The sequence below is a fragment of the Gossypium hirsutum genome, chromosome D02, assembly GCF_007990345.1.
Source record: "Gossypium hirsutum isolate 1008001.06 chromosome D02, Gossypium_hirsutum_v2.1, whole genome shotgun sequence".
Lineage (NCBI taxonomy): Eukaryota > Viridiplantae > Streptophyta > Magnoliopsida > Malvales > Malvaceae > Gossypium > Gossypium hirsutum.
The window spans coordinates 64,049,409-64,069,785 of record NC_053438.1 but is presented as its reverse complement, the minus strand read 5'-3'; the positions used below and the strand labels follow the sequence as shown (position 1 = coordinate 64,069,785).

Sequence of the window (20,377 nt, the reverse complement as noted above, 5' to 3'; positions counted from 1 at the left end):
ATTCGGTAAGTTTTTACAATCCATTTCACCCAAAATCAAAGCACCTCTAGAAAAAGCCTTTTTTACAACATAAGGTCTTTCCCAGTTTGGCATTCATTTCCCTCTGAAATCCTTTTGTAAAGGGAGGATCTTTTTCAACACCAAGTCCTACTCATAAAATTCTCTAGGACGAACCTTTTTGTTATAAGCTCGCATCATTCACTTCTGATACATTTGCCCATGACGAATAACTTTCAGTCTTTTCTCTTCTATCAGGTTCAATTGATCATACCGAGATTGGAGCCATTCAGCCTCATCGAATTTTAATTCAGCCAATACCCAGAGAGAAAGAATTTCGACTTCAATGGGATTGGAGCCATTCAGCCTCATCGAATTTTAATTCAGCCAATACTCGGAGAGAAGGAATTTCGACTTCAATGGGTAGGACTGCTTCGATCCCATAAACCAAAGAAAAAGGTATTGCTCCAGTAGAAGTCCTAATAGATGTTCGGTAAGCAAGAAGAGCGAATGGTAACTTCTCATGCCAATCCTTGAAAGTTTCAGCCATTTTCGCCATAATTTTCTTAATATTTTTGGTCGCCTCCACTGCACCATTCATTTTTGGTCGGTATGGCGATGAATTATGGTGTCTAATATTGAACTGACTGTAGACCTCCGCTATTGTGCTATTATTCAGATTCAGCGCATTATCAGATATGATTCTTTCAGGCATTCCATATTGACATATGATATCTTTCTTCAAAAACTTACTAACTACTGACTTCGTGACATTAGCATATGAGGCTGCTTCTACCCACTTAGTGAAATAGTCAATAACCACAAAAATAAAACGATGTCTATTAGAAGCCTTCAGTGATATTGGTCCAATGACGTCCATACCCCACATGGAGAAAGGCCATGGAGAAGTCATAACATGAAGAGGTGAATGAGGCGCATGCATTTTATCCCCATAAATTTGGCATTTATGGCATTTCTTGGCATGATTGATGCAATCTCTTTCCATGATGGACCAGTAATATTCAAATCTTATGATCTACCTAGCCATGGTGAATCCTTTGGCACGCGTTCCACAAACACCCTTATGGACTTCTTCTAAAATTTTCTTAGCCTCTACAGCATCCACGCATCTCAATAGTACTCGATCTTTTCCCTTTTTATATAGAATCTCTCCATCTAGGACATAATCAATAGCTAACCTCCTCAATGTCCTCTTATCATTTTTCGTTGCCTGATCAGGATATTCGTAATTCTTCACATATAGTAATATATCTTGGTACCAGGGGCGATTATCATTCTCCACTTCTTCGATACTGTAGCAGTGAGCCGGGATTTCATAAATACTAATTTGAATGGGCTTCATATTCTCTAATTTATTCACTTCAATCATGGAGGCTAAAGTAGCAAGAGCATCAGCCATCTGATTTTCTTCCTGTGGGAGATAGTGAAAAGTCATATTGTCAAACTCTTCAATCAAATCCAGAATCAATCTTCGATAACAAATCAACTTAGGGTCTCTTGTCTCCCATTCCCCTCTTAGTTGGTATACTACCAATGCTGAATTTCCGTATACTCCTAGTGTCTTAATTTTCTGCTCTATGGCTACCCGGATACCCATGATGCAAGCTTCGTACTCAGCCATGTTATTAGTATAATCAAAGTCCAATTTGCTGGTGAAAGGATGATAATCTCCATTTGGAGATACCAGGACTGCCCCAATCCCATTACCTAACACATTCAAAGCTCCATCAAAGTTTAATCTCCAAGAATGATTTTCTTGGGGATTCTCTTCAGCATTTGCCACATACATCAAGTCTTCATTCGGGAAATCAAAGTCCATAGGTTCATAACCTTCTAAAGCTCTGCTAGCCAAGAAATTTGCTATCGCACTCCCTTTTATGGCCTTCTAACTTATATATACTATATCGAACTCGAAGAGCAAGATTTTCCATCTAGCCATTATTCCATTCAACGCCGTTAACTCCATCATATACTTTAAAGGGTCTAAATTTGAAATCAGCCAAGTCGTATGATAAAGTAAGTATTGCCTCAATCTCTTCGTCGTCCAAATCAAAACACGACACAATTTTTCGATAGACGAATATCTCATTTCACAATCAGTGAATTTGTTATTGAGATATATATCACCTTTTCTTTCTTTCCAATCACATCATGTTGACCCAACACACATCCCACAGAATTTTTGAACACCGTTAAATACAAAATTAATGGTCTATCTAGGCTAGGCGGTGACAGCACTGGAGTATTGGATAGGTATTGCTTTATCTTTTCAAAAGCTTCCTGGCATTCTTCATTCCAAACACCTGGATTATGTTTCTTCAGAAGCCAAAATATGGGATCACATTTCTCAGTCAATTGTGAAATGAACCGAGCAATATAATTCAGACGTCCTAAAAAACCTCGAACCTCTTTCTGAGTACGTAGTAGCTGTAAATCCCGTATTGCCCTAACTTTGTCTGGGTCAATCTCGATTCCTTTCTCACTGACCACGAAGCCCAACAACTTTCCTGATCTGGCTCCAAAAGTGCATTTTGTTGGATTGATTTTGAGCTGAAATTTTCTTAGTCTTAGAAACAACTTCCTCAGGACCTGCACATGTTTCTCCTCTGTTCTGGATTTGGCAATCATATCATCAACATAAACCTCAATCTCCTTGTGCATCATGTAATGGAACAAGGCTACGATGGCTCTTTGATATGTTGCTCCTGCATTCTTTAACCCAAAGGGCATCACTTTATAACAGAATGTTCCCCACAAAGCAATGAACGTGGTCTTTCCCACATCTTTAGGATGCATCTTTATCTGATTATATCTTGAGAAACCATCTATGAAAGAAAACAGTGAATATCCTGCCGTATTGTCTACCAACGTGTCAATATGCGGTAATGGGAAGTTGTCATTTGGGCTAGCCTTGTTCAAATCTCTGTAATCCACGCACATTCGTACTTTTCCATCTTTTTTAGGGACTGGAACGATGTTGGCTACCCATTCAGAATATTTGACCTCTTGTAAAAACCCAACATCAAATTGCTTCTTGACTTCCTCTTTTATTTTAATCACAATATCAGGCCTCATCCTTCTGAGCTTCTGCTGAACTGGCTTGCAATCCTCCCTTATGAGCAAGTGATGTACCACAATGTCAGTGCTCAATCCGGGCATATCCTGATATGACCATACGAAGACATCTTTGAATTCTTAGAGTAATTCAATGAGGTCTTGTCTTGTCTTTGGGGAGATTTCAGTTCCAATTTTCACTTCATTTCCTTCTTCCAGGCTCACAACTTCTACTGTTTCCTTGTGAGGTAGAATTTGTTTTTCCTCCTGTTCTACCATCTTTAACAAGTCCAAGGATAAACCACAATCTATGTCACCTTCAAAGTCATGCAATCCCTCTAAATACATGTTTTGTTCAAAAGGAGACTCTAAGTTTGCAGCGGCGTCATTCACGTCATTGATATAAAATGACCTAATATGGTTACAAAAAAATGTATGAATTTATGTACAATTATTTATGCAATATGATTATAAAATGAAAGAATAATTATATAATATTTACTCGTATGGAAAGAATATTTGCTCGAAGAATTGCAAAGATGTGTTTTATTAAAATAACGATGCTTGAACATAAGCCTTTTTCACAAAAGAGTGCTTATTATTTCTAGGCTAAAACAACGAGTTTGTTCTGAATATTACTTTGAGACAATTCTAAAGACTTCAGGTATTTTTTCCGCAGTTTAATTATCTAGAACACTCCCAGGCTCATAAGGACAAATGTCTGACAAACTTCCTTCTTCTTTTGTACCATCACAAATGGCATTGATGTGCACATTTTCCAGTGTCTCATCGATGCTTTCCTCAGTTGATATCCTTCTCTCAAAGTGAATAATACCCCCAAACACGAAGGTTTTAGATATGTGGGGAATTATCATTGGCTCCCATTTGATTTCCTCCCCATTTAAACGCGCTCTTCTTCTTTCTTGCCTTCTTTCTAGCTCATTCCTTCTCTGTCCTCTATCTAGCTTGTATCCTAAGCCAAAGTTGTCTTGTTTCTCTTTTAGCACTGGAGTCTTAATTCTTCCTTGAAGATATCTCCGTAATCCTCTTCTGGGTGAAGCTCCATTTTCTACCAATAGCCGCAAACCCATCTCTGTAGTTTTGGATATTTTAGGCACCAAAATTTTACTCCATTCAGGAATAAATGTTGCATTTACAATCTCTAGAAATCGAAAAGAGCATTCTATCGACTCGTCATTGGTCTCAACATACCGCACCTCATTGGATATAGCTCTATAATATCCTCTTCGGCATTTATTGTCACTAGCCTACCTTCTGACACTACCTTTAATTTCTGATGTAATGATGACGGTACGGCCCCCGCCGAATGTATCCATGGTCTCATTAATAAGCAATTGTAGGAGGGTTTAATGTCCATCACAAGAAAATCAACCTCATAAACCGTTGGGCCAATCAATAAAGGTATCTCAATTCTTTCCATGACTTTTCTTTCTGTACCATCAAATGCCCTCACTATATTTTGGCATGTTTTCATGTGCGAGCTGTCTATGAGAAGCCTGTTAGGTGTGGATAATGGCAACACATTCAAAGCTGATCCATTGTCAATCAACATTCCTGGCAAAGTATATCCCTTGCATTGTGTAGTGATATGCAAAGCTTTAGTAGATCTCATGCCCTCAAGTGGTATCTCATCATCGTTGAAAAATATGAAGTTATTAGCACTGATATTATTGACCAACCGATCCAATTTATTGACATAAATATCATTGGCTACATAGGTTTCGTTCAACACCTTCATCAACGCATTACGGTGTACTTCGAAATTCAAAAGCAATGCTAGTACGGAGGTGCGAGCCGGTTGTTTATGCAACTGTTCGATCACATTATACTCACTATGCTTCAAAAATTTGAAGAATTCCACGGCTTCTTCCTCCTTCACTGGCTAATTGATAGATAGCACAGACTCAACTACTTTCCTTTTTTGTTCCACTACTATGGCCTTTCATTTCATAGGTTCTGGATCGGCACTCACACCTTGGTCCTTTGCAGTCTCCTTTCCAGAGACAGTTGTATTGCACTCATAGTTCTACGGAACCCTCCTACTATCTTGGTAAGAAAAGGTTGCAGGTTTCTTTATTATGATCCTTGGTATTACTAGTGTTCTCACTTCATTATTCTTTGGTCGCGAAATGATAGCCACCGGCTGCGTTACTCTTGGCACCTTCGTGGATTTGGATGTGTAGATACTCCGTTCCTCCTTAACTTCTTCGTAAAACTCCATTTCCTTGTTGTCCATCATGCCTTGAACCGAGGCTCTGAATTCTGTACATTCTTGAATCTCATGTCCCTCATCATGATGGAACTCACAGTAGTTTTCCACCCTTTCAAAGCTTCTCTCTGAAACAAATAATCCTCTTTCTACCATCTTCCTCCAGACCCATCTTAAAGGAATTTTCACTTCTGCAATATCTTCCTTGATTTTTCTACCCATACTCCCACCTATCATGTTCACTCCATTATGATCAGGTAAAGGATTATCTGTCTTAGGCGAGTCATTCAATTTAACAACGTCCATGCTTATAAGTCTTTCAACCAGCTTTTTGAACGCCGTACAATATTCTATGGAATGCCCCACGATTCCCGCATGGTAATCGCATTGTGCGTTTGCATCGTACCACTTGGGGTACGGAGGCTGTAGAGGTTCTCAATAAAAGGGAGAAACTACGTGTGCATTGAATAACTTTTGATACAACTCCTTATACGACATTGGAATGGGCGTAAACTGTGGCTTTTCCTTGTTTTGCCTTGTGTCGGCTCCTTGTTTGTCAATAGCCACCTTTCTCGGTTGATTCACTGTAATCGTCTTTGAATAACTGGCATTATTGACCTCGTTTTCCTTTTTCTTCGAGGCTGACCTTCTACTACTTTCTCTCGCATCTATCTTTCTGCTTCTGATAGCATTTTCTATCATTTCACCATTCATAATTATGTCGGAAAAGCTTTTAGTAGCACTTCCCAACATGTGAGTAATAAATGAGGTCTTTAATGTGTTAACAAAAAGCATTGTCATCTCTCTTTCTAGAAGAGACGGCTAAACTTGGACAGCAACCCCCTCCACCTCTGTGCATATTGCCTAAAACTCTCACCGGGTTTCTTCTCCATATTTTGTAGAGTGATTCTATCAGGTACCATGTCAGTCACATGACTATATTATTTTATGAATGCCTGTGCTAAATCTCTCCATGAATTAATCTTGGCACGGCTCAATTGATTGTACCACTTAGACACTGCCCTTGTGAGACTGTCTTGGAAGCAATGTATCAGCAGTGGGTCGTTATTAACATGCCCAGTCATTTGCCTACAAAACATAGTAATATGAGCTTCGGGGCTACTAGTTCCGTTGTACTTCTCAAACTCTAGCATTTTGAACTTGTAAGGGAGTACTAAATCTGGAACCAAGCTTAATTCTTTAGTATCCATCCCATAGTAGTTCTCGGCACATTCCATCGCTCTAAATTTCTCTTCCAGCCACTTGTACTTTTTCTCTAGCTGTTTTGGCAATTCATCATTCATTTTCTCCTTTTCAGTTGTTTCATCGAAATCAAGGACAGCAGGATTAACAAGGTTGTCTCTGGGGTTAGAGCTTGATCCAGCCTGAAAATTCATTGGCGTTGCAATGCCAGCCTGAAATTGCTGAGGCTTAATGGTGACAGAGGATTTGTGCGGATATACCTCAACTTGCTGAGGGGTAAAGCCTGGAGGATAGACAAGTCCCTCACTATCTCCTTCTTCAACATTAAGCACAGAGCTTTTCCCTTTATCAACTCATCCAGTCAACAACTGAGTCAACTTAGCCATCATATTCCCCTGAGATTCCATTATTTTATCCATCATTTTTTGTTGAATCTTCTCAAGCTGCTCATTCATTTGTTGTTGAAGCTGATCTTGCATTTCCTGTTGGAATTGTTCTAGCCTCTGGTCCATGTCTTTAGTTTTTGATCGAGTACCGTAGCGGTGTTTGGTAGGTTGGTTGGTTTCCAGATTAACTGAGGAATGGTTTAAATTAATTAGAATCTTTTTTAATACATTTTTAATGCATATGAAGCAATGTAATGCATGAAATGAATGCAAAAAGACGTCAATTTTAATTCAATTCCATTTAAGAAAACTTTACTAGAAATTAAATTTCTTTACATAAAGTGAATTACAAATAAAACTTTGCCCTAGTACCCAGAACTCTAATCTTTCTAAGTAACAAAGCTAATTCTTGCCCCCAATCCGATTCTAATTCATACTTCACACTCAGCATGTCAGCTTGTACTGCTAAAGTCTGTATGTGATCAGCTACTCCTCGAATCTTGACCACAGCTTCCTCCATAAGATGATCTCTGCTCCTAACTTGACTCTGAAAGTAGTAGAGCTGTTCATTATTATGACTTTCATTTGCTTTCAAGTATTTGATCTGGATTTCACAATTTCACAATGTCGTTTCTAGCTCTTCGATTCTTTTCTTCATTTCCTCAATCTTGCTCAAGTTTGCTTTCAACTCTATTGCAGAATTTCGATTTCGATACTGATAAAGAGATCTTTCCAACTCGGTCACCCTATCATTTAATTCCCATTTTTCTCTTTGGCTATCTGACAAAATCCTTTCTAAAGCCTCGTTTCGCATTTGCATCTATTGGAATTTTCGTTCCCATCTACCGGCTTTGTCCTTTTCTTCTTGAATTTCTTCCCGCCATTGTTCTGAAGTTTTTCCCAGCCCGACAGCTCTCATTGACAGACGTAACTTTTTATAATCCGTCTTCAGACTACCCAACTTCTCCTCAGCCTTGTTTTTCTCTTTCCTTAATTTCTCAGTTTCGAGCTTCTGAACATCTATGTCTAATCTCAAGTTCATCTTTTCCTCCTCCATCTGTTCTATCTTCTTTTCTAAATTCGCATTTCTTCTTTCAAAATCCTATCTTATAATTTCCAACTCAAAAGGGACGACTCGCAAAGATTCCTCTATTGACTGGCTGTTTTCCTGATTTAACTTAGGTGTATTATCGTTAATCCTCCTAATCCACCATCCATGATACTCAGGAGTTGTCATCGGACCCACAGCGAACCTCTTCATTCGGCGAGTCTGTTTCCACGCACTAGACATTTCTTGAATCTTGTTTCTATAACCATCATCCCTATACGAAAATTCACAATCAGCTATCCCTTGGGTCGCAGGTATATATTGCCTTGACCTATATTGCCTTATCACCAATAATGGGCCATATCCAACAGCTCCCCAAATACCAAGTTTCGAAACCGTTTTTTTTTAAAAACAAAAATTTAATTATCGACTTATTAAAAATAGAAATGGGGAGTTGCCACCGATCTTTTATTTTGGTGTGATCGGTTCACCTTGAAAATGATTTTGGTTTGCAAAATTTGAGAAAATAGGTTCGGGAGTCGGTTACGCACGAGGAAGGGTTAGCACCCTCGTAACGCCCAAAATTGGTACCGAATCGATTGTTTAATATCTTAATGTCTAAATTTTGAAGAGATTTTGAAATACGATCCTTTTATTCTGAATAAAATGAATTAGACGATGAGATTCACTTATTTCAAAGAAATAAATCGTCACACTTAGTAAGTTAGAGTGCAACATTTTAAATCCTCAAAATTAAATTTATCTCTTGACTTTTAAAACCTATGCATTTCGAGAAGAATATCCGATTATTTGGGTTAAATGAGAAAATCAAGACCCAGTAAGTTAGGGCTCGATTTCACAATATTCCTAAATATCGAATATTGCCTTTATTTTATTAAAATCCTCGTCTCGAGAAAATAACATGTCATATCCAATGTGTTAGGACACAACGTGTTGAATTCCCGAGAATGGGTTTTTATTTGAAATTTGTATGTTTAAAAAAATATTCAATTATTTAGATTCGACGAGGAAAATTGGAAGTCAATACGTTAGGGCTCAATTCTCTCGAGGATTCCAAACTTCGAGTATTTTTGAAGACTTTTGAATAAATTGGTTTTGATACTCAAATGATATTAAACATAACTTTTTAAACTAATAAAGTATGATGGAGCAATAATGTACATCGTGAAGTGATAATTCGTAACTTTAAATATACACTAATGTATGAAGTATAACCAAGTAAGTAAGCAATACAATACATAGCAGCGATAATTGCATATCCCACATTGTACAACATTCAAAGATTAAACGAATCATTAACCAATTTCAAAGATCTACTACATGAATAATAATATGTAGATGAATTTTGAAACAAATGTTATGAAAATTAAGGTACGTAATAATATACATGTATTGATTTAAATAAGTAATGCATAGGGATTGAAAAACTTTATAAAAATAATGATCTATATAATAATATGTAAAAGTTGAAATATACAAAATATTAAAAAGGTAAAGTTAAAAAAAAATCAAAAAATATATATAAATTTTATCAAATCTTCACAAAAAAATGCATATTAATAAGAGATAAATTAAGTAATAATATATTAAATTTTTCTTGAAAATGTATAACGAATAAAAAAGACTAATGTATAATGCATTTAAATAATATAATTAACAATTTAAATAATATATTTTATATTTTAAAATCATACTAATAACAAGTTTAACAATAATAACAAACCTAAATATTAAAGTAATGTTTAAATATTAGAAATAACAATGTCAAAATAAGAATTAAATGTGTTTATCATCAATAAATAAAAATAAATAAATTGCAACCGAAATTAAGAAAGAAAAGCTAAATTGTTAGTTGATTCAAAGTTGAGGGATTTAAACAGCAATTAAACGCACGAATTTGGATGCCCAAATCCAATAAATGAAAATGTGGATCTAAATGAAATTAAAACCAAGTATGCAGTTCAAATTAAAAGAATAAAATCAAATTGAAGCTATACAAAACATCGAGGGACCAAAACAACAAATAAAAGCACGGGTCTGGGCATTCAAACAATGAAAACGACGCCGCATAACTGTGGATTAAATTGAAATCAAAATAAAAATGCGATAACAAATTAAAAAAATTAAAAGGAAACCGTATTGAAATGAAAGCCAATGCAGAGGGACTTGTTGCGCAATAAGCCCATCAGACCCATGACGCGCGGATCCTTCCCCGGGTCGGGTCACCGCGCGGGTCGAGGACTATCAAACGGCGCCGTTTTGATATCGAAATAAATCTAAAAAAATAAACCCTAAATAAGATTCATTCAGGCATAAATGAAAAAAGAAATAAAAAGAAATAAACCCTAAGCTCTTCTAAAAAACAGAAAAAGGATCCCCTTTTCTCTCTACCGTTTCAAATCCCAAGCCGTTCAAAAGCCACTAAATTCTCTAACCTATTTCGATCGCGACGGAGTGGGAACAGACTCGGCTACCAGGTAAACATTTCTCACTCTGAACTTTCTCCTCTACTTCTCACAATTAATGAACAAAAGAAAAAAAACAGAAAAATATGAAGAAACATTTGAAAATCACCTCTCGAAACACTATTTCCGTCGTTTTCTTTTTGAATCTTTTTTGTTTCTTGTATTTTTTGTATTTCAATCTGTATATTGAATGTGTAACCCCTTTTACATTGTTTGTATTGGCTTTTTATAGCCAAAGCGAAAAAGAAAAGAAAAAAAAGAAAATACATAAATCTGAAATACATCTCTTTTCTGCCCTTTTTCTATTTTTCTTTTTCTATTGCCTTTTGTTTGCTATTCGTTCTTATTTTTTTCCTGGGTACTATCTGTTTCTGTTGCGTTTTTGCTTGTTGTTTGTATGCAAGTACGGGCATACGGGGCAGTGGACGTAGAGGTTTACATGGATTTGGCGTGGAGGCGCTACACGCGCGCGGGCACAACACGGGCGAGGGGGAGGCCTGGCTCTGTTGCGGCGGCTGGGGCTGAAGGGGAGTTAGAAACCCTAGGGTTTTTGTTTCCTGAAACATAGTGGGCTATTGGGTGTTGGGCTTATGCAACCGGGCTAGGTTTAGTATGTATTGGGGCTGGAGGGTTAGGCTAAGTGTAATTGGGTTTGAGCCATGTTGGGCCTACTATTTTTGTAATTTGGACTGCTATTTCATTGGACCCTTTTTTTTAATTTGGTTTATTTTATTGTGTGGGCCCGGGCAAAAAGGACTCTTACACCAATGAGCCCAATCAAAACTACCACACCTATACAAGATCTCATCTGGAAGCAACCAAGGAGCTCTCCACTCAACGTCCTCCTCCTGAAGATTTTGAAGAATTGCCATCCACTTCTCCTCCGAAATGTCGTCTCTCCTCGGCGTAGCTACTATCTCCTTTAGTGGTGAATAATTTTCAGAGAAAACCCGATACGAAACCTTATCCACCTTCCAAAAGTGACTGTGAAACCATGCGAGTAGAAGTTGTGCTCACCCAATGAATCTTCCCTCTCTCGCTTTTTGGCATGCACTCAATGACCTGAAAGTTTCTGCCAAAATCGCCGGAATTGGTGTAACCCTCTTATCAAGCCAGTCGAATAAGTCGGTGACTGCTTCATCAACATGCCCTAAGGCTTTGGGGAAAACAAACAAGCCATATATACTTAGCGCAAAGACATCTAACCTTTTCCTCACGTCTGGGTGCGTTAAAATTGCATCTTTCAAACTCCTCCAATGAACGTACTTACTATCCCCCTTTTGCTTAATTCGTGCAGCAACCCACTGCTCACTCATCCCTGTTATACTCATCAGCTTCTTCGAAAAGGTTGGCACATTTATCGCTCTCGAGTAAACCCTGTCCACTTGAAACTTTGAACATCGGAGTAAAGCCACATATGCTTCTATCGAAGGCACCAAATCGACCTTCCCAAATGTGAAGTAACTGTAAGCAGGATTCCAAAACTGGACGAGGGCTCGGAACAAACGCTTGTCTACCTTCACGTCAAGCAAATAAAGGCAAATCCCTATAATTATCATCCTAGATTTCCTTCAACTCTTCCAAACTATTTTGAGTTACACTGATGCGAGTAAAGTCCCACAATTCCGGTACATATCCATCAGCCAAGCTATCACTTTTCTCTTCCTGCGTTGTTTCAGACCAAGTTCGAGCAACTGCATTATCCTCCACTTTATCAAGAAACCCTTTTTTCCATGATAAGCTTTCTATCTAGCAACTGAATATGAACCGAAGCCTTTTATGATGAAATGAAATGCCATGTCATGCAATCAAAATAAAACACAAAAAGTCAGTATCATATAAAACCATAGAATATAATCAAGAAATAGTGAAAACACCTATTCAGGTATCTACTAGGGTTTAGTGTAGCTTTACCTAGGGTGGATTCCTAAGGTTCACTATATGAGGTTCGGCTTCTAGGGCAAATGTACTAGAACCAGCAGATTCCTCGATCTTCACCCATTATAAGCTCATATAGATCAAGTCCGGTTCAGAGGAACACATTTTCACTATGACTATAAGGAGATGACAATCTCACGAAGGCATAGGTACCGATGTATTCCGAAAGCGATCCACTATCCTATACGGAGGTGAAAACCTCACGAAGGAACAGTTTCTCACTCCCACTTACAAGGGTAAAATCATTCAACTCATGTAATGTATAATGCAAAGATCAATTCAGCAAGAAAACAATGAATGCAAAAAGAATCTTATGATTTTAAAAAAAAATATTTTCTCGACCATAAGACAAAAATTAATCAACTTTGTGGCTCGACTCTCTTATTTTTTAAAAAAAAGTCCCCAGCGGAGTCGCCAAGCTGTCGAAACCATTTTTCTGAAAACAAAAATTTAGTTGTCGACTTTAAAAAAACAAAAATTGGGAGTCGCCATCAATCTTTTATTAAGGTGTGATTGGATCACCTAAAAAAACGACTTTGGTCTACGAGTTTTAGAAAAATGGATTCGGGAGTCAGTTACGTACGAGGAAGGATTAGCACCCTCGTAACGCCCAAAAATTGGTACCAAATTGATTAATTAATGTCTTAAAGTTGAGAGTTAAAAAATGTGATCCTTAATTAAATTAAATTATTTATTAAGACTTTCTCATTTAAAAAAAGAAAAACATCACACCCAATACGTTAGAGCACAACATTTTATTCTCTTCAAGATGAGTTAGTCAAAAAAACTCGTGTAATAAAATTTAAGAAAATCTGATTGTTTAAAATTTATGAAGAAATCGCAGCCCAATACGTTAGGGCACAATTTCCTAAAATCCCAAACATTCAATATTTCCTTTATTTTTAAAAAATCTTTGTTTCGAGAAATCAACGTGTCACATCCAATACGTTAGGACACAACATATTGAATTCCCGATGACAAGTTTTATTTTGTTTGATTAAAGAGCAATCCTCGATTGTTAGATTTTACGAAGAAAATCGGAACCCAATATGTTATGGCTCAATTTTCTTGAAAATCCTAAATACGAGTATTATCTCTATTTTGAAAAACTCTATTTTTAAATTCGAGTAAAAAGATGACGTAATGTTATATTGTATGTATGAATGTCACAATAACAAGTACAGCAATGGCATATAAATCATATAAAATAAATAAATGAAATGAATATATAAAAAAAATAATCCATGACATGCAAAAATATCAAATAAATAAAGAATATAAATGTAAACACAATTAAATAGCGAATGAAGAAAGCAAGCCAAATAAATAAAGAAAAGAAGGTATATAGTATACACATAAAAATTATGAAGATTAAAATATACATGTGATTTATAAAACTTTGGATTATAAAAATTATATAACAAAATATATAATGCAAAGAAAAATATAAACGTATAAAACATGTGTTAAAAATATATGTATTTGAGCATTTTTAAAAAAAAGAATAAATATACACATTTATATATATAAATGTAAAAAAAAAACATTCGTTAAAAAATATAAATATATACACATGTACATATATACAAATATATAAAAAATCAAAATTAATAAAAAATAAATACGTATATATATAAGTGAAAAATGTACATAAAAGAAAAATAAATACACATATATATGGATCAAAAAATAGTTACATATAAAAATAATAATAATTACATTATTGAGATTAATTAAAAAAATAAAATAAAATAAACTAAATTGAACTGTAGGTGACAAATCTGGGGTAAATCCGCAAATAAATAAATCCCAAAGGACTGTATTGAACGCGCATATAATCATGGAGGGACTGGAAGGGAAATTTTCCCTTTCCCTCTAAACGGCGTCGTTCAATAGGGACCAATTTGAAATTTAAAATAAATTAAAAGCGAATTTAAAAAAACAAAATAAACTTAATTGCAAAAATATTAAAAGGCGGAGGGGCTAAAAGCGCAATTTACCCCTCCACTTAAAAACATGCGGATCCTAGGCCGGGTCGGGTCGGCCTCCCCAAAACGAAGCCGTTTTGGGCGTCTAGGGGCTCTCCAAAACGGTACCGTTTTGGTACCCTATATAAGCCCCTATTCTTCCAAAAAAAATCACTTCAAACCATTTTTTAAAAAAAAACCAAAATCCTTTCAAAAAACTCTCAGCCCTCCTGTTCTCCGGTCAGGGTCCAGTCATCTGCCGGTCACCGGCCATCGCGCCGACCGCTGATCTCCGGCGCCGGCATCACCGTCTGCAGTGGTCGAAAAAGGAGAAAATCTCCTATTAAAACCTTTCGAAGCCCCTGAGCCCAAATCTGGGTTTAAATTTTCCAAAAACCGACAAAAGCACCCTTAAAAAACCTAGAAACCTTTCGGCTTCTAACCGTCTGTCCTCGGAAACGAACCTCAACCGTCCCAACGGCGTTCTGGAGGTAAGCGAAAGTAAGTTCTTTCCTTTTTGTTTTATTGTATTTTAGCAAAGTAAAAGATAAAAAAGAAAAGAAAATATAGAAGAGGACGATGTTAAAATATCAACCTTTTGATTTCTTGATAGATTTTGTGCACTTTTGGTATTCTGTTGTTTGTGAAAATACTCGTGTTTTTTTATTGCTTTTCTTCCTATTACAATATGTTTAATGGCTTTTTATAGCCATTCTCAAAATATATGAAGAAACGAATCTGATTGTATTGATTTGATTTGCAAATCTTCGATTTTGCTTTCCATATACTGTTTGTTTCTTTTTTTCCTTGCAGGTGAAGATTCGGCTCTTGGCTGCGGCGCGAACGGGCTACGGCGCTGATGAACTCCATAGAAACCCTAGGGTTTCTTCCTTTGTTTTGGGCCATTGTATTTGGGTCATTATTGGGCCATGTATTTTTGTCCTATTAATTAGGCCATACAGGCCTGCTTGTAATTCGAGCCTTTTAGGCCCGGGCAAAATCAGTTATTTACAATGTCATATCAATAAACTTAATAGAATTTGTTATTATTTTAAACTAATTTGATAAATAATCTGAATCCAAAAATTAAAAGATGGCTAAAATTAAATGAAGGGATTGTATTATTTTAGTTGGCCTAGGGGCAAATCTGATCATGAGTTGGACTGAGTCGGTGTGAAATTTTAGGCTCGTTTTTTAAGTCTATCCTGGCTCGACCTTAAAATGGGTATAAAATTATGCTCCAAGCCTGGCCCAGATTAAAAATACTAAATTTGAGCTTGAACCGGCCCGCTCATTATTTTTTTTAGATTTTTTATACAAAAAACTAATTTAAAAATATAATACATCAAATACACTAAAAACATTAAAATAGATGTTTCCAATAAATTGAAAATAAATTAAAAAAAGTCTTTATACTTAAATAAAATTAAGATAATTATAACTTAGAAAGCAAATATCTCTAAAATAGTAGTAAAATTAACAATAAAACAAGAACTATATAGTATCCAAACAATAGGAACAAAATATTAATAATATAATAGCAAAATGACAATAAAACAACAGTAAATCAATTTATTCGGGCCAAGCTAGACTTGGGCAAAAAATCTATCAAGGTCCAACTCATTTAAAAAAATGATCTTATTTTTTATCTAAGCCCATTTTTTAAGTTTATATTTTTATTCAAACTCTCTCACTTTTCGAATAGACTTTTAAACTTAAACAATTAATTCAATACATAATCAAAGTTGATTTGAAATAGAAATAAACATAACCCATTTGTAATTACAAAGTAACTTATGAGAAGCCTACTGTGAACTTTCCCTAAAATTTTCCAACTATTATATATTAATTTAACATGTAGCCGGGGAAATATCGGTACCAACAACCATGATGCAAACGTATCACTAATATTTCCTTACCCACTAAAGTAACTATTAGTAGTCAAATTCGACCCAAAAATTATTAGTAGCCAAAAACTCTGACCATATTTTGGTCTTTACAAATACAAAAGAGAATGACTATCGAGAAAGTTAGTTTGCCCATGGTAGTACAAGTGGCTTAAATAATAAATAGTATTATCAATTTTGGAACCCCCACTACTCCACTCCCACGTACCTTCCTGGACTCACCTTCAATTTATGAAAGGGACGAGGCGTCTCCCCCTTGCCTTGGCCCCATCTACGTTGAATTTTCAAGCACGCGGCTTATTGACTTATGACCTATATAATCATAGGCCTTCGTCCATTACCATTTTATCTTTAAAATACAAGCTCAATTCGTCTTATCTTTTCCACACAATTCTCTCGTACTAGAACAAGATATGAGAATAGAAGCTTCAGCAGCTTTCACAAGTTCAAGACCTCTGTTTCCTCTATTCATCTTCCTCTTCTTTATTCCAGGTTTCCACGCAAGAAATCTGCAACAATGCTCTTCTTCATGCGGAGATTTGACAAATATCAGCTACCCTTTTCGTCTCCAGGGAGATCCCGCTGGTTGTGGTGATGTTGATTTTCAACTATCTTGCCAGAACAACACCGCCATCCTGAATTTTCGAGGAGGAAAGTACTACGTTAAAGGAATCTCTTACGATAAGCGTACCATCCGTGTTGTTGATGTTAACTTAGCCCATGGAACCTGCGGTCTTCCTTACAAGTCTCTTTCAATGAGTGAAGCCACCGAAGATGGTCGATTCCCTTCATTAATTACGTTCTGGCAAGCCAATTTTGTGAACTGTTCCAACACAATCCCTGAGCTGACAGATAGCAAAGTACCTTGTTTGAATGGAGATACTTCTCATGTTTATGTCAATTTCAGTAACAGGAACTTGTTTGGTTATGAGATTCCAAGGAATTGCAAGGTCATTTCAAGGATTCCTACGAGCTCGGAGAACGAGATGAATTACCCTTACAATGAAACCACCTTGAAGTTGCTTGCAACAGGGTTTGATCTTAGATGGTCAGTTGAGTGTAGGAATTGCCATACATTTGGTCTTTCCTGTGTCTACGAGTCTAACAACGATCCAAGAATCTTTCAGTGCGAAACGATGTATGAAGAAGGTTTGTAATTGTAATTGTATGCCTATCTCTGAATTGGCTTATTTATCTTTCGGGTCCTAATATTGCCTTACGTACTTTTTGCAGATTACAAAACCCTACTAACGGCTGCCATTGCATATCTTGTTTCATGCTCTCTGATTGGTATAAATTCCACTCGTTCCTTGCTGAAATCTCAATTGTTTTGGCATATGGTCTAAAATTCTGTTCAATATTCTGGCTTTGTAGATAAGGCATTGCTCGTCAGATTCATCTTAGCTCCCTTGGTTGTGTTTGTTTTCCTTCTCCACAAATGCTTAACTACGCGAAAGAAGGTTGGTAATGCAGAACATGTTGGTGACTTACAAATGCTTCCTAAGCCTATTCCATGTTCTCCACAAGGTCATACAAGGAACCTTTCATCGGATTCTCCAAAACAAGTGCTAATAGCTGCGTCAATAGAGAGAAGCGCGTAAGAATTCTTCACTAGTTTAAGGGGTTTGATAGCCCTCATGCAAGACATTAGAATGCATTTATTTTGGTACAATGTCATTATATGGATATGGTATTAAAAGCGATTGCTCGTAAGACCGACTGGATGACGGCAGTCTTGGTTGGACTCGGAAGATGCCCTGTTTCTAAAAAACTTGAAATGTAAGAATTATGAGCGCAACCAAAGCTGAAAGCTCCATTGGTTTTTGTTGTATGTATAAACATGAAAACTTCCAATTCCAAACTGAAGGCAGTTATCAGTCATTACATTGATTCTTTGTCTAGTCAGTCTCTAACCATACAGTAGGAAATTCTAAGAATAACAAAAAACCATTAGCTGTTTCGTTTGCTCAGTTGGTCTTCCTATCCATAGCTATAATCCAAGCAAAAAAACCTTCGAAGCTCCAGCCTCTAAAGCTACGTTTTAACTACACAGTTTTCCGTAGGACAATGAATCTTGCTTCTCTCAAATGCTTCAGCATCTTTGTGTGCATATGGCCATCTAGGTCGGGCAGGATGTCTAATAACACTCAAATCTACAATTGGCTATATTATTTTTCTTGGTGATTCACCCATTTCTTGGCAATGCAAGAACCAATCTTTACATTCTCATTCTTTTGGTGGAGCTGAATACCGAGCCATGGCAACTACTGCTAGTGAGATCATTTGGCACCTAAGGCTCTTACATGATCTTAAAGTAAGATGCACTTCTTTGGTTCCCTTCTTTTGTGACAATCAGATAGCCATTCATATTGTGGCACATTGAAATAGATTATCATTTTATTTGGCAACACATTCAACTTATTACTTGCTCCATTTCCTCACAAAACCAATACGCTATCTTGGCATGATTGGTTTCATGAATTGTTAGAAAAGTTGGGCATTTCAGTGCTTCATACTCCCACTTGAATGGGGAGGATTCTTTTTATATATACTTACGAGGATACTCTACTTACTCCTAAGACCTGTCACTCGATTCAATTACACAAGATTTGTAAAATAAAATATTTAAATAGTTTTAAGAATTTTTAATTTTTTGTTTATTTATTAAATAGAGTTAGATTATAGATTAAATTGTTAATGTCACATTTTATATTATTTTATTAAGAATTTATATATATATATTTAAAAACATTATTATGTAACAACCTTCCTGACTAGTCATATTTTATAGGTTGAATAAAGTTGAAGTGTTATTTTTACTTTGCGTGAAGTAAGTTTAATTTGAGAGTTGAGTGATTCCTCTCTTATTTATTTTTAGAATTTATTACTTTAGGTCTTTCAAGGAATTATAAGTCTTCAAGTTTAAAGCCCCATTGATGTTTTTAGAAATCCTTTTAAGAGTTTCGCAAGGAGCTCATTCAAATGTTGATGTTTTTAATCACAAATTGATTTAAGGATTCCATAAGACAAATCTAATTTTGTATGGGTCAAGGAAAATGTTAAGTTTGATAATCACTAAGAGGGGGTGAATCAATGTTTAAAAAACTTTAAAAACATATGGCAAACAAAGGAAACTCAAGAGTTTATAATGGTTCGGCCCAATTGCCTACCTTCACTACCTTAGCTTAACACAACTAAGGATTTCTCTAATTCACTATATTTGAAACCTTTTAAGAAAAAAGGTTTAACATTTACAAAACAGTATCCTCTCACTAGGCGAGATAAAGTCACTTCCTTTAAGATTTTCTACCAAAAAACCCTTAACCAATCACTTACAAAGATGAGAAATAAGAATAAGAATTAAAGACTCCTCTCAAAGGAAGATATTACAATGATTAAGCTCACTCAATAACAATACAACACTTGAAAAAAAAAAAAGAGAGATGGTTACTCAAGCGTGTGTATGAAGAATAAGGAGAAAATCAATGAAAAGACTGAATTTTTGTGTAATTGACTTTACAAGCTTGTTTCTTAACTTCATATAGAGTTATTGACTTGTATTTATGCCTTCTATAACAACCTTGGGGGCGTTTGGAGATGTTGAAAGTCAATTACAGCTATTGTTACAATTAATTCAAGTATTAATTGCATATTGTAGACAACTTGTATCGATACAAGTGGACTTGTGCCGGTAGTAATCTTTAAAATTATGATTGTTGGAGCCCAATGTATCAGTAAAAGTTTGAGGGTTTCAAGGGTTCAGACTTGTATCGATAGTTGTATTGGTAGAAGGTGTTGGGAAACCTAAAAATTACTTGTTAACTTATTTGTATCGGTAAAAGCCCCCCTAAGTATCAAATGTAAATCTGAGACTTTGCTTGGAATGCTCTCTAACTTACTTCTACTGGTAGAACTCCTCCTCGATATCGACACAACTAGGGATGTATCAACAATAGAAGGGCCCCCAAGTATCAGTAGAAGTCTAAATGATTTTTTGAGGTGCTCTCTGACTTGGTTCTACCGATACTTCTATACACTTCTATCGGTAGAAGTGTCCCAAAGTTGTAAATTTTGACTTGAACCATTATTTTTCAAAGGCATTTTATAAATTTTATCATTTGATGATTTTGTAAACACTTA

At 36.0% G+C, this 20,377-nt stretch overlaps 2 protein-coding genes across 2 annotated transcripts; one reads left to right on the top strand and one right to left on the bottom strand.

Moving 5' to 3' along the window:
- Positions 1 to 340: 340 nt before the first annotated feature.
- LOC107907833 (uncharacterized) lies at positions 341 to 1,837 on the bottom strand. Its single transcript, XM_016835146.2, has 2 exons — positions 1,197 to 1,837; positions 341 to 476 (listed from the first exon to the last, which is right to left on the bottom strand). The coding sequence occupies exons 1-2, from the start codon at positions 1,835 to 1,837 to the stop codon at positions 341 to 343; spliced, it is 777 nt and encodes a 258-aa protein (XP_016690635.2).
- Positions 1,838 to 16,578: 14,741 nt separating this feature from the next.
- Positions 16,579 to 18,121, top strand: LOC107909548 (uncharacterized). The gene is made up of 3 exons (XM_016837128.2): positions 16,579 to 17,386; positions 17,471 to 17,527; positions 17,612 to 18,121. Exons 1-3 carry the CDS (start codon positions 16,651 to 16,653, stop codon positions 17,836 to 17,838), a joined length of 1,020 nt encoding a protein of 339 aa, XP_016692617.2. The 5' UTR covers positions 16,579 to 16,650; the 3' UTR covers positions 17,839 to 18,121.
- Positions 18,122 to 20,377: the final 2,256 nt, after the last annotated feature.